Genomic DNA, 11,949 nt, shown 5'->3' on the forward strand with positions numbered 1-11,949 from the left:
CTCATCATGGACCCTTTGGAGTGGTTGTGTGTCAGTGACGGATTTAGATAGGTGGTTGCAAGGGTAGGTTTGACAATAATATTACTTTGTTTATTCCTTTCAGGAAATTACAAAGCATTTCAATCAAACAAACACAAACGTTGATGGACTGATCGAGCTTTGTTTCACAACAAGATTCGTACAATCCACCCACATGGCTGTTTAACCTTGTACTTATTGACAGATGATAGAACTCTAACTTGTGGACACACACACACACTCACAGCAAGGATTAGCCGCGCCAACTTGAGCAGAAGCCTCGTATCTTCCACGTCCAGCAATCGGAAGATGACCTTGAGCACGGATGACCGCTGACGAAAATGTTTGCCCAGACAGTTGTTGTCCTCAAGCAAGCTGTACAGATCACCGGCCAGAACTGAGAGCTGGTCACTGTCTTTCTCTGTTGACAAAAATAGTAGACTTAAGTATCACTATCAGTGTCTTTCTGCTCAGATAACAATGAACATCGTGCACTAGATAATGTATTTTGCCCAGACAGTTGTTGTCCTCTAGCAAGCTGTACAGATCACCGGCCAGCACTGACAGCTGGTCACTGTCTGTCTCTGTTGAAAAAATACTCGCAGATTTAAGTATCAGTGTTCAGATAACAATGAACATTATGCATTGAATAATGTTTGCCCAGACAGTGGTTTAATGTTCTCCACAGAACTGTACAGATAACCGACCAGCACTGAGACTGAGCTGGTCACTCACTGTCTTGCTCTGTTGAATACATAATGCACAAAGGTTGTAGCTTCTTCAATCCCGTTCAGACTATGATCATTTCTGTTAAGTCAGCAATTTGCACTAAACTTGTGGCATCTTTTTTTGTAAAGATGGCAATAATAATCAAGCAGGCAGAAGGAGAGAGGGGAGCGAGAGAGAGGGGAGCGAGAGAGAGGGGAGTGAGGGGGGGGGGGGGGGGGGGGGCAGAGTGTCAGACAGCCTTACAGGCTTCTGTTATCCCAACTGACTGAATGCAAGTGAGGAGGTTAATCTTATTTTTCATTGAGACAGGAAGGAAGGAAGGAAGGAAGGAAGGAAGGAAGGAAGGAAGGAAGGAAGGAAGGAAGGAAGAGACAGATAGAGACAGAGAGAGAGAGAGAGAGAGAGAGAGAGAGAGAGAGAGAGAGAGAGAGAGAGAGAGAGAGAGAGAGAGAGAGAGAGAGAGACAGACAGACTTAGACTTAGACTTAGACTTAGAACATTTTATTCACAGAGAGGGAGAGAGACAGAGACAGAGAAAGAGAAAGAGAGAAACAGACAGACAGAAAGACAAAGACATGCAGAGAAAGACAGACAGAGAGAGAGAGAAACAGAGAGAGAGAGAGAGACACACATAAAGACTAAGAAAAAGCAACAGACACAGATAGACAAAGGACTGACTTTTGTTGATGGCTGCTATTTGGTCCAGCAAGGGCGCCACCTGCTGGGTGAAAAACTCTTCATTGTCGTTCGTATCTCGTCGCCCTGCACTCCCTGAAACATACAGACCAGCATGGAGGAACTTCTATGGGGTTGCTATTAGTGCTTCATTGTGCTGTTTCTAATGCAGGAGAAAGGATTCTCAAAGCAAACTTAATACAGTATGTGCTGATTATTTCATTAGTGCCTGTTTCATCTTTCTGTTCTCAACATACAGAAAAGACCATTGTGTTGCAACGCAACGCATGCACCACACATATGCATGCACATACACACGCACACACACACTCTTTCTCTCTGTCTCTCAAACACATGCGTGCGCACTCTCTCTCTCTTTTTTTTCTCTCTCTCTCTCTCTCTCTCTCTCTCTCTCTCTCTCTCTCTCTCTCTCTCTCTCTCTCTCTCTCTCTCTCTCTCTCTCTCTCTCTCTCTCTCTCTCTCTCTCTCTCTCTCTCTCTCTCTCACACCTCTACCCTCTTTGAAACATTCCTACTTTCAAACAAAGACCTGAAATAACATACCAGTTCTGGTCTGTCCAGCGCTAGATCTACGAGAACCACCACTGCTGACTCGGGAGTCTGTGCCTTCTCTGTTCCCCCTGCTACCAGCACTGTAGGCAAAAGACATGCCAGTAATCAGTGCATGAAACAATTAATTTCATCTTAAAATAAAATGAGGCAGAGCGTTGTTAAGATATCAAATAACCAAAGGGAAGTAATCACTCTTTATGCATACGACATGTGTAATGGAGTAAGCGAGAATTGTACGGAACCTTTCTCCCGGCACCTGAGAGAATAACAAGCAGTTAGTTGGAGTGCCGTGGAGAATGATGAGCATATGAGCTTGCGGCGATCATCCTTATTTGAGGATGAAAGTCTCTTGTTCATTTCAATGCTTGTTATTCTCTCTGGTGCCAGGAGAAGGGTACCGTACAACTCTCGCTTACTCCATTACACATGCCGTATGCATAAAGAGTGATTACTTCCCTTTGGTTATTTGATAAATTAATTACATGTTATTCTTCAGAAAAAGTAGAACTACAAATTTTCAAGAATTCTGCTGATTTTCAGGACATGTCAGTGTCAAATCAATTTTGACTACCTTTTCAAATTGCTATCATTGAATCTGCGTGTACATTGAACATTCCCTTATTCCCTGACTTCTCAACCCATTATTTCTTTTCTTCAGCAGCACAACTTTTCCATATCGATGTCATCAAGAATTTTGGCGTGACTCGATTAATGGCGATTATGATGTTTTTCAGCTTTAGACTAAGTAAATCATTCTCCATGAGTAATATTCTCTAAATATGATGAGCAATACACGATTTAACATTCTTTTATCTTTCTATCCATACCAGGTACACATACAAACACTATATCAGTTTTGGCCTTCTTCTGGAAAGCTGTTTAAAATTAGTTACGACAAATTTCCATGACGACTTCGGTAACACTGACAATATTCAGCGATGATTCACTACAAGTATTCTACTGATATAACACTTGGTTCACAATAGTATAGCTGTGAAAACGTCAAACTTTCTTGCACCAAAGGGATGGACTAACACCAACCTGGTCGGAGGACTGCTGATAGAAGCAGACATTCGTCGAGATAGTTCTTTGCCATCGCCGAAGCCCCCTTCCTCAGGGGAGAGAATGGGTGTGCGTTCCTTGGGACCGCTGTGAGCTCGCTGCACTGGCTGGTCGCCAGGCATCAGCTCCCCTCCTGCACTCACTGTTAAACACAAAGGTGTAAACAAGATTAACAAAATCTTTCACGTAAGCTTACGAAAAAGCAGTGTGAGAAAGAAAGAGAAAAAAAATAGAACAACAGGAAGAAAGAGAGTAAGAAAGACGGACATAAAGGGGAAAAAAAGAAGAAGAAAAAAAAACCAGAAAGAAAGAATGAACCAAGTTAAGAAAGAAAACAATGCAGAAAGAAAGAAAGAATCAACAAACTTTGCAAACGGCTGACCATATCAAATTTTTGTTTGTTAGTTTGTTAACTCCCTCAAAAGATAATCTGACTAAGGTGAAATGACTGATGTTTGTACACAGCACAATTGTTATGAGCATCAAGTTCTTTTGGGACATGGCTGTTGCAAGGGCATTTTGAAAGTCTGCTTTGGCGAAAGCATAGGCTGCCCTTACCATCAGTCAAAGAACCAAATCCGCTGGGTGATGCTGCTCCATCTTTCACGGGGGCGCTGTCGACACTTTGCTGAGTGTGAACTCGATGTCGAGCGTTCGAGCCACGCCTGCCTTGAATGGGACGGTTCGGATCCGATGCTGGTGGCTTCGGAGGGAGGATGTTCTCAAGGTCGGCGGCACTTGGCTTCGGAGGGGCCTGTGAAAGGGGCTTTCACCAAGTCAAAAACACAGTTGTCTGAAATGTTCCCCTGTCGCCGAGTTTTTAACCCAGTGCAGCCTCACCACAGCAAGCAGGAACTCAAAACTCAAAACTCGTGCGACGTCAAGAAACAAATCCGTGCAGGTGAGAATACAGAGAACACGGTGGAACCCTCCTTTTAATATCCCATCCAGCTCCCCACAAATTTCAGACTTCTTACAACATTAGCCAAATAACGGCCCTTTTGAGACTCTTTCTCTGTTATAAGACCCAGGTGTTGTTTTTGATTTTAACTTCTGGCAGTCTTAAAAGGGGGGTTCCACTGTAACTATAAAACCACAACTGTGACATTTTGTCCAAACTAAAACAAATGTGCATTTTGAGATATATCACTGCCAGAGGGGTGTCTCTTTTCAACAACGCCACAGCAGGAGTTTGGAATCTTAGTGCATGCTTTAGTCGCATCACAATACAAACCCACATGTGTTAGAATTGTCATCACGTGAGTACTTGAAATTGTAAAAAAAATAAATAAGAAGAAACAAGTCGCGTAAGGTGAAATTACTACATTTAGTCAAGCTGTGGAACTCACAGAATGAAACTGAACGCACTGCATTTTTTCACAATGACCGTAGTCCGCCACTAGTGCAAAAGGCAGTGAAAGTGACGAGCCTGTTCAGCGCTGTTGCGGTTGCGCTGCGCTGAATAGCACGCTTTACTGTACCTCTCTTCGTTTTAACTTTCTGAGCGTGTTTTTAATCCAAACATATCATATCTATATGTTTTTGGAATCAGGAACCGACAAGGAATAAGATGAAATTGTTTTTAAAACGATTTTGGAAATTTAATTTTAATCATAATTTTTATATTTTTAATTTTCAGAGCTTGTTTTTAATCCGAATATAACATATCTATATGTTTTTGGAATCAGAACATGATAAAGAATAAAATAAAAGTAATTTTGGATCGTTTTATAAAAATATAATTTTAAATACAATTTTCAGATTTTTAATGACCAAAGTCATTAATTAATTTTTAAGCCTTCATGCTGAAATGCAATACCGAAGTCCGGCCTTCGTCGAAGATTGCTGGGCCAAAATTTCAATTAATTTGATTGAAAAATGAAGGTGTGACAGTGCCGCCTTAACTTTTACAAAAAGCCGGATATGACGTCATAAAAGACATTTATCGAAAAAAAGAAAAAAACGTCTGGGGATATCATACCCAGGAACTCTCATGTAAATTTTCATAAAGATCGGTCCAGTAGTTTACTCTGAATCGCTCTACACACACACACGCACAGAGTGACAGACAGACAAGACTTACACACACAAACATACACCACGACCCTCGTCTCGATTCCCCCTCTATGTTAAAACATTTAGTCAAAACTTGACTAAATGTAAAAAGAACGCATAACATGTGCAAGGAGACAACAGCTAGAGCAGTAAAAAACAGAAATATGAAATGAAACTTGCAACTGTTCCGAGTAAGATCGAGAACACCTGTACCTCTCGTTGTATTCTGTCAATTTTCTGTCTGGATTATCCATCCCCTCTCCCTTCTGCCATTATTCTGTACTGAGCTGTTCTCTGTTTCTCTCATTCTCTCTCACTTTCAATCCTCTTTTTGTCGTTAACTTTTTAATTTTATCATTGTGTGTCTGTGCGTCCCAAGTACAGATTGTAAGAAAAGGCGTAGCCTTAAATCTTAATCCTTGTAAAATAAAGTTCAATTCAATTCAATTCAATTCTCTCTTTCTACCACTCCTCCCTCACAGAGTAAATAGATGCTGAAGGTAGCCTAAACTGGTAAAGCCACAGCTTCTCCCAGATGCCATCTCTCTTGCATTCATCCACTTTTACCCCAAATATGCGCATAAAATAATCATCAAAATCTAGCTACATATAATAATGCTTGGAACGGACCAAACATTGAAAACTCACATAGTCAAGGGGAGACAACCTGGTCCCTGAAACCGGCCTCGAATCTGGTCCTTCGAAATGACGCGAATTGAGGCTGCAAAGGGAAGTAATTTGATGTTCACTGAAAACCAAGAATGCAGATCAAAGAAAGAGCAGATACTCAAGTGCACTCGCAGACACATTGATTTAAACCAGTAATTCTTTAGAAGTATGAGTCCCGGCTCTCACACATAATGGTCATTCTCTCCCCCTGAGTTGTCAAAAACAAATCAAACCTTCTTGTAATTGCATCATATATTTTAGTTGGGGGGAAAAATTCAAACAAAATATCAACAGATAGGTGTCTGGTTTCTTGTGTTAACGTAGGTATTTTTCACATTTAAACTAGTAAAACACTGCGATAACAAGAAGAGCAAACGCTCGATCGAGTCACTTTCGCAGTTCTGAATATTATATGAGGCATCAGATGGACAGGAAGAAATTGCTATTCACAACACAATGAGTCACGTTCACATAAAATTTGAGCCCGGTCACTTTTATAGTTTCCGAGAAAAGCCCAACGTTAAGTTGTGTGTTGCCGAACAGAAAAGGCTAGTTATCTCCCTTGTTTTTCTGATAACGTTCGTAAAAGGCTACAGATGTAAATACTTTGATGTAAAGAATAATCCTACAAAGTTTCAATCACATCCGATGAACTTTGTCAAAGATATAAAATGTCTAATTTTTCCTTTGACGCTGACCTGTGACCTTGAAAAAGGTCAAAGGTCAACGAAACCATCGTTAAAGTGTAGAGGTCATTGGAGGTCACGACTAAACAAAATATGAGCCCGATCGCTTTGATAGTTTCCGAGAAAAGTCCAACGTTAAGGTGGTGTCTACGGCCGGCCGGACGGCCGGCCGGCCGGACAGCCGGCCGGACAGACTAACACTGACCGATTACATAGAGTCACTTTTTCTCAAGTGACTCAAAAAATAGATAATGTCCTCCCTGAGACTGACATACCCAAACATACAAAGACATACACACCACACACACGCACACACAGAGACTTTAACAACATCTTAAACAACATCTTACACACAACATTTTATTCATACATACCTGAAAGAGCTAGGAGGCCGAGACTCAGGATTCCTGTTGGTGGACGACGGAAACAGGTGGCGCTGTTCATCGCGAGGGGTGAAAGGTCGCTTGGTGCCCAAACTCCTCAAGGATGTCCGAGCTTCGCTGATGATTTGGGAACTGGTAGCCTTGTTTTCTGGCGGCTTGTAGAAAGGCTGGTTTGTGGGCCGCTTGGACTTGGAGTTCAAATCCATGCTGCCTGTTCAGCCTGTGGAGAAAAACAAAAGTTTGATATAAATATTGTAACCGGAGCCCTGGAGGGTCCGTATCCTCATTAATGTTCGCAGGTCGAGGCTGAAGATGGCAGTGGAGAGAAACTATCGTTACTTTTCTCTGGCCCTGTTTAATGCTGCACATCTATAGTCTAAATCAGTATGTCTCGCGTTGTGTTCAAATCTATGTGCTTACATTACTGGCTGGCCTCAGTATTCAGAGCAAACCCTGTGTGGTTCTTAGTGAGATATATTACCAGAATAATGTGGTGTTACTGTTTTTGATGCTTGATTTCATCACGTACAGTTTTAACAGCACATATTTACAGGACAACAGTTCAGGTGAGGCAGAAGCTACAACATGTAACATAAAAATAAAAATTCTGAATTCTTGTTTGTTTCTTTGTTTGTTTCTTTGTTTACTTGTTATGAAACAATTGTAATTATCTGACCAGTCGCCATACTGACTGTAATAGCTGTATGAGCAGGAAAATTAGAGTGAGAGGAAAAACAATCTTGCTAAAAATAAAAACATGTTTGTCATTCATGCCATCAGTATCAGATCAAAAACATCAGTGTTCTTATTATTAATATGTACCAATGGTTTCATACAGACACCTGACAGTGAAATTCAAGGAGTATTCAAGGAGTTTTCAAGGAGTATTTCCGGTATCCCAGCTCCACCATGGCAGGCTCCAGAGAATCAATCAGGGTGGTTGCATAAGTGAACAGCTCAGATCATGGGTCAATAAAGTGTTACACAGATGGTCAAAATTAAAGTACAAGATATTGCACTGGAAGTGGAACTACACTGTTGCTTAGTGTCTGTATGAAGCTACAAGGTGAAAATAGAAAAAGAAAAACACGATTCTTGACTTTGATGGGCTTTTTCTGCTCGTAAGCACACATTCTTCTACTCATCACAGCATGCCCCATTATTGAGTTTAAAACACCAATTAAATTTGTTTTGAATAAAACTCACAATTTTACAATAAGAATTTAGAGACCTGAATCAATTAGGTATATCCTACTTAGTTTGACTTTTGCAAAACTAAGTAATTACACATTTAATTGAATCAGTCAGACAGACGGAGACATAGAGAGACAGACAGAGGGCAAACAGAAATCTGAGAAAGAAACCCCTTTAAAAATGTTACCATGTTTGAAATGAAACATCGCAAGGTGAAGCCATAATTCATCACCTTTCAGTATGACGTCATGAGCGTGTTCCACACTTGAAATGACGTGTTTTTATCATGTTGTCAGCTGCACGGAGCTTGGAAGTATAATTTCCATTCAACGATCCGAGTTTGTTAAGTTTTAGCCTATTTTCAACGTCAAACACCATGAAACTATATATATTTGGAATCAGAAAATGGTAAGGAATAGATAGAAATTGTTTTTAAGTGTCTTTATTCATAAATAAAGATAGTGGTTATTTATCGGTTTTCTTCATTTTTAAGCATAATTATCAATACAAAACAACAAAACTATATAGTTTTAGATACAGGACGCAATAGGGAATACACCAATATAAATTTTTTGTTTCAAATATTAGTTTTTAAAAATTTGAAAAAATGACATATTTCGAACAAACATTTCAATAACAAAACTTTAAGTGACCAAACTGAAATGCAATCCCATAATCCGGCCTAGATCTGAGATTGTGTGATAAGAAATTCGATCAAATTGATGAAAAACTGTAACTGTGAAAGTGCTGCCTCGACCTTTTGGCAAACGGTAAAATATGACGTCATCAAACTGTCCTATCAATAAACGGAAAAACCCTCTATGAGAAAATCCAGTCAAAAATATCCATATCAAATTTCATAAAGATCCACTCCGTAGTTTTTGAGATATGATCTGCAGTGTGAAAAAACGCCCATAACGCCCAAAACGCAAACTCATTTGTCATGATTTGGTCGTGTTCTGCTGATACTATAATGTTTTTCTTTCCTAAAACACACTATAATGGTAGCCTTTCCCAATGTCTATGCTAAAACTGACTTGTCTGTGTTGTCAATGATTTTGCTACAGTGTGAGAACACAATCTCACGCCCATAACGCTGTGACACGAAAACTCATTTGGTCGTGTTCTGCCGATACTGTAATGTTTTTCTTTCTTAAAACACACTATAATAGTAGCCCTTCCCAAATGCAATGCTAAAAATGACTGGTCTGTGTTGTCAATGATTTTCTGCGAGAATGCGATCTATCTGTTTGTCGCAAAGACCGTGTGACACGAAAGTTATGAGCGGAAGACAAATCTGCTGAGTGCAATTACGTTTCAGAAGATAGTTGGTTAAAACAGTTTATCACTCAGACACGCAAAGGAACACTATAACTTTATTATTCAGGCCATATTTGCTTTCCTTTGTCATGTATGAAAGTACTGGCCTTGGTTAAAGAAAGTGACCTGTCGCTGTGCAACAAATTTGTCGCCATTTTCCGCCGTGTTTTGTAAATAAAACGTGTTTACTGCCCACACATACAAAACGATGCTGTTGGTTCTTTTTATTTTCTTATTGTTTGATTCATGCTTAGCAGTTTAGTATGCTTTGTTTTCTTCTCAATTCAATGGATGGCTATAAAATAAGCATTTAAATGTGAAGGTGTTAAAATTACCCATGATCTGAGCTGTTCACATAAGCATGTCCAAGAAATTTGGAAGCGTAGTATTCCGTTTGGACTTGCTGCCCGTTCCAGCAACGAACAAAAATGTCAAGTTCCTTCATTTTGCTGAAAAACTTTAATATTAACATTTTTTGTTTGCCTGCACTTCAGAATTCAAGGAGGTTCAAGGAGGTTAAACACAAGAATGACCATTTTCTCCAAATTCAAGGAGATTCAAGGTCCTTGAAAAGGGGGGTTGAAAATTCAAGGGGATTCAAGGAGATTCAAGGAGCGTACGAACCCTGTACCATGCATTTAAACTGCCGGCCATGCCATGTGAGAAAATGTATAATGTTTGCATTCCTTGTTTACTGTACCCACTGGGAATAATCCTGCAAGAATTGCAAACAAACATTCAGGAATCTCGCTTTCATGCTTCATTGCTGTCTAATGTACACAGTTGGACGAATGATAACAGCTTGGAAGCTTTGCAAGCATGTGAAAGCCTTAGTGTGTATCTCAAGGCAGTTTTCCTTCAAAGGGAAGGCTACCTAACAAAGAAAAGCTCTATACATCTATCCACCTCTCCCGATTACGAACTTGAACCAGTGTCTTGCTGAGGCTTGGACTTGGAGGCACAATTGTTTCTGACAAGAAAAGACAGTAGTAGCTGTGCTGAGAAAGGAGCTTAAACAATGAGCTTTGATAGCTAATGCAACAGACTCTAATGGCAGCTGAGGTCCATCAGGAGAGGTGAATTGCACAATGGTGCAGCGCTGAAAGTGGCGAGTATTTTACTCGCCATGGCAAGCAGAAACATGTAACTGGCGAGTAAACAAAACAAAACAAAAAAACAAAAAAAATGTATATATATCTACTCGCCGAATGTGAGTAAAGTTGCTGGAACAAATTGTTGGTTTGGCTAGTAAAGTTTGCTCTCTGGCTAGTAGTAGTACATTTTCAGAATCACTAGCCAAAGGCTAGCTCTAGTACACCCTTTTTGGGACTTTCAGGCCTGTGGTGGAAGTGTCCCAACTGCAATTGAAGTGGGCAACCATGCATGCAAGATGCTGGACCAGCTATGTTCAATCCAACTCTATCTCCCTCCCGATTGCCTCCTTGAACACTAGGTTTTCAGGGTGAAGGGGGAAGCGTCACCAGTTCCGACAAAAATCAAGGGTGACCATGGTGTACTTCGAAAGGAGTTTAGTCAATGAGCTTCAAAAGTGTAACTCATGACTCTCACATGTCTTTACCCAGTAAGTGTGATGTCAGTCGGGGAAGATGGACGACCCTTCAACTATTCAAAGAAAGACGAAGTAATATGAAGAAGAAAACAGAGGGGTCCAAGACATATAATGATATAGGCCTGTCTAAAAACGCACTAAATATTACTTCAGCCCTTGATCTGTTTTCCATGGCTGACTGAAAGTGGGTGCTGAATTTAGCACTTAAATTCATTCTTATGTGTGTCTGTACTGTCCTCCATATACTCAACTGGTTTAAGTGTGGCATAATATTCAACTGTGAGTGTGAATGTAAAGACCGGTACGACATTGTGCACAAATCAAAGTGATTCTTTCAAGGGAAAGAAAAGGTGAACTTGAAGAAACGCTTGATAAAATTGCGCACAAGGACTAACAGTAGAAGAAACCTTCAGCAACGAAACGTTACCAGAAATCGTCAAAATTCTTAGTATGACATTCGCCGCTGAAGTCATGGACGCTGACGGTCGCTAACCACACGTTCGCTTTTAAAATCAAGTTTCTGCAGCTTACCGTGAAAACTGGGTCTTGTAATCAGCTTTATATAAAGCACGCAGCTGTCGTTTTCCTCATTTTCCTCATTCGATAGGCGTCTTCATGCACATTGAGAAGTAAAACAGCGTATGATTCTATCAACATAAAGCTTTGCTGGAGACAGGAATGCCTCGGAGGCGGAAATAGTTCAATGCGCACGCTCGGAAAACTCTTCCGGTTGCTGTCTGCTTGAAAGGCGTGCATGGAGTAATCGTTTGCACTGTTGCGCTTCTGAATTCTTCGTCGATCGCTGTTGGAGCTGCTATAAAGGTAATGCAATGAATATTCAAAAGTGCATTGTGGTGAATCCTTTTTGGTAGTGTTAATACATGTTTGGAAGTAGAGACAGTCATGAGCATTTGTAAGTATAGAGATAGCCTACTGAGTTTGAAGCATCACAACCGAAGTTTTGTCTCAAGTTCAAATGGGGCAAAGTCATTTAAAATTCCTGCTTCGGTGGTCAG

General features: G+C 40.4%; 2 protein-coding genes across 3 annotated transcripts in view; one reads left to right on the plus strand and one right to left on the minus strand.

The window, feature by feature from the left end:
* Window positions 1-11,584, minus strand: part of LOC138963191 (armadillo repeat-containing protein 2-like) — a 32,118-nt gene extending 20,534 nt beyond the window's left edge. Inside the window, exons 1-8 of one of the 2 annotated variants that reach the window (XM_070335237.1) lie at window positions 11,465-11,584; window positions 6,841-7,069; window positions 5,760-5,832; window positions 3,615-3,810; window positions 3,036-3,198; window positions 1,986-2,074; window positions 1,426-1,518; window positions 264-439 (exon numbers count right to left, since the gene is read on the minus strand). In XM_070335237.1, coding sequence (XP_070191338.1) covers window positions 264-439; window positions 1,426-1,518; window positions 1,986-2,074; window positions 3,036-3,198; window positions 3,615-3,810; window positions 5,760-5,832; window positions 6,841-7,055 — 1,005 coding nt within the window. In that variant the 5' untranslated portion in view covers window positions 7,056-7,069; window positions 11,465-11,584. Of the gene's footprint in view, window positions 1-263; window positions 440-1,425; window positions 1,519-1,985; window positions 2,075-3,035; window positions 3,199-3,614; window positions 3,823-5,759; window positions 5,833-6,840; window positions 7,070-11,464 lie in introns of both variants that reach the window. The other variant, XM_070335238.1, reaches the window with a different exon arrangement.
* Window positions 11,357-11,949, plus strand: part of LOC138963192 (transmembrane protein 161B-like) — an 8,423-nt gene continuing 7,830 nt past the window's right edge. The window contains exon 1 of the mRNA XM_070335240.1: window positions 11,357-11,755. The gene's annotated coding sequence lies outside the window, so the exon portion shown is untranslated. The remainder of the gene's footprint in view (window positions 11,756-11,949) is intronic.

This window comes from Littorina saxatilis, linkage group LG3, assembly GCF_037325665.1.
Source record: "Littorina saxatilis isolate snail1 linkage group LG3, US_GU_Lsax_2.0, whole genome shotgun sequence".
Lineage (NCBI taxonomy): Eukaryota > Metazoa > Mollusca > Gastropoda > Littorinimorpha > Littorinidae > Littorina > Littorina saxatilis.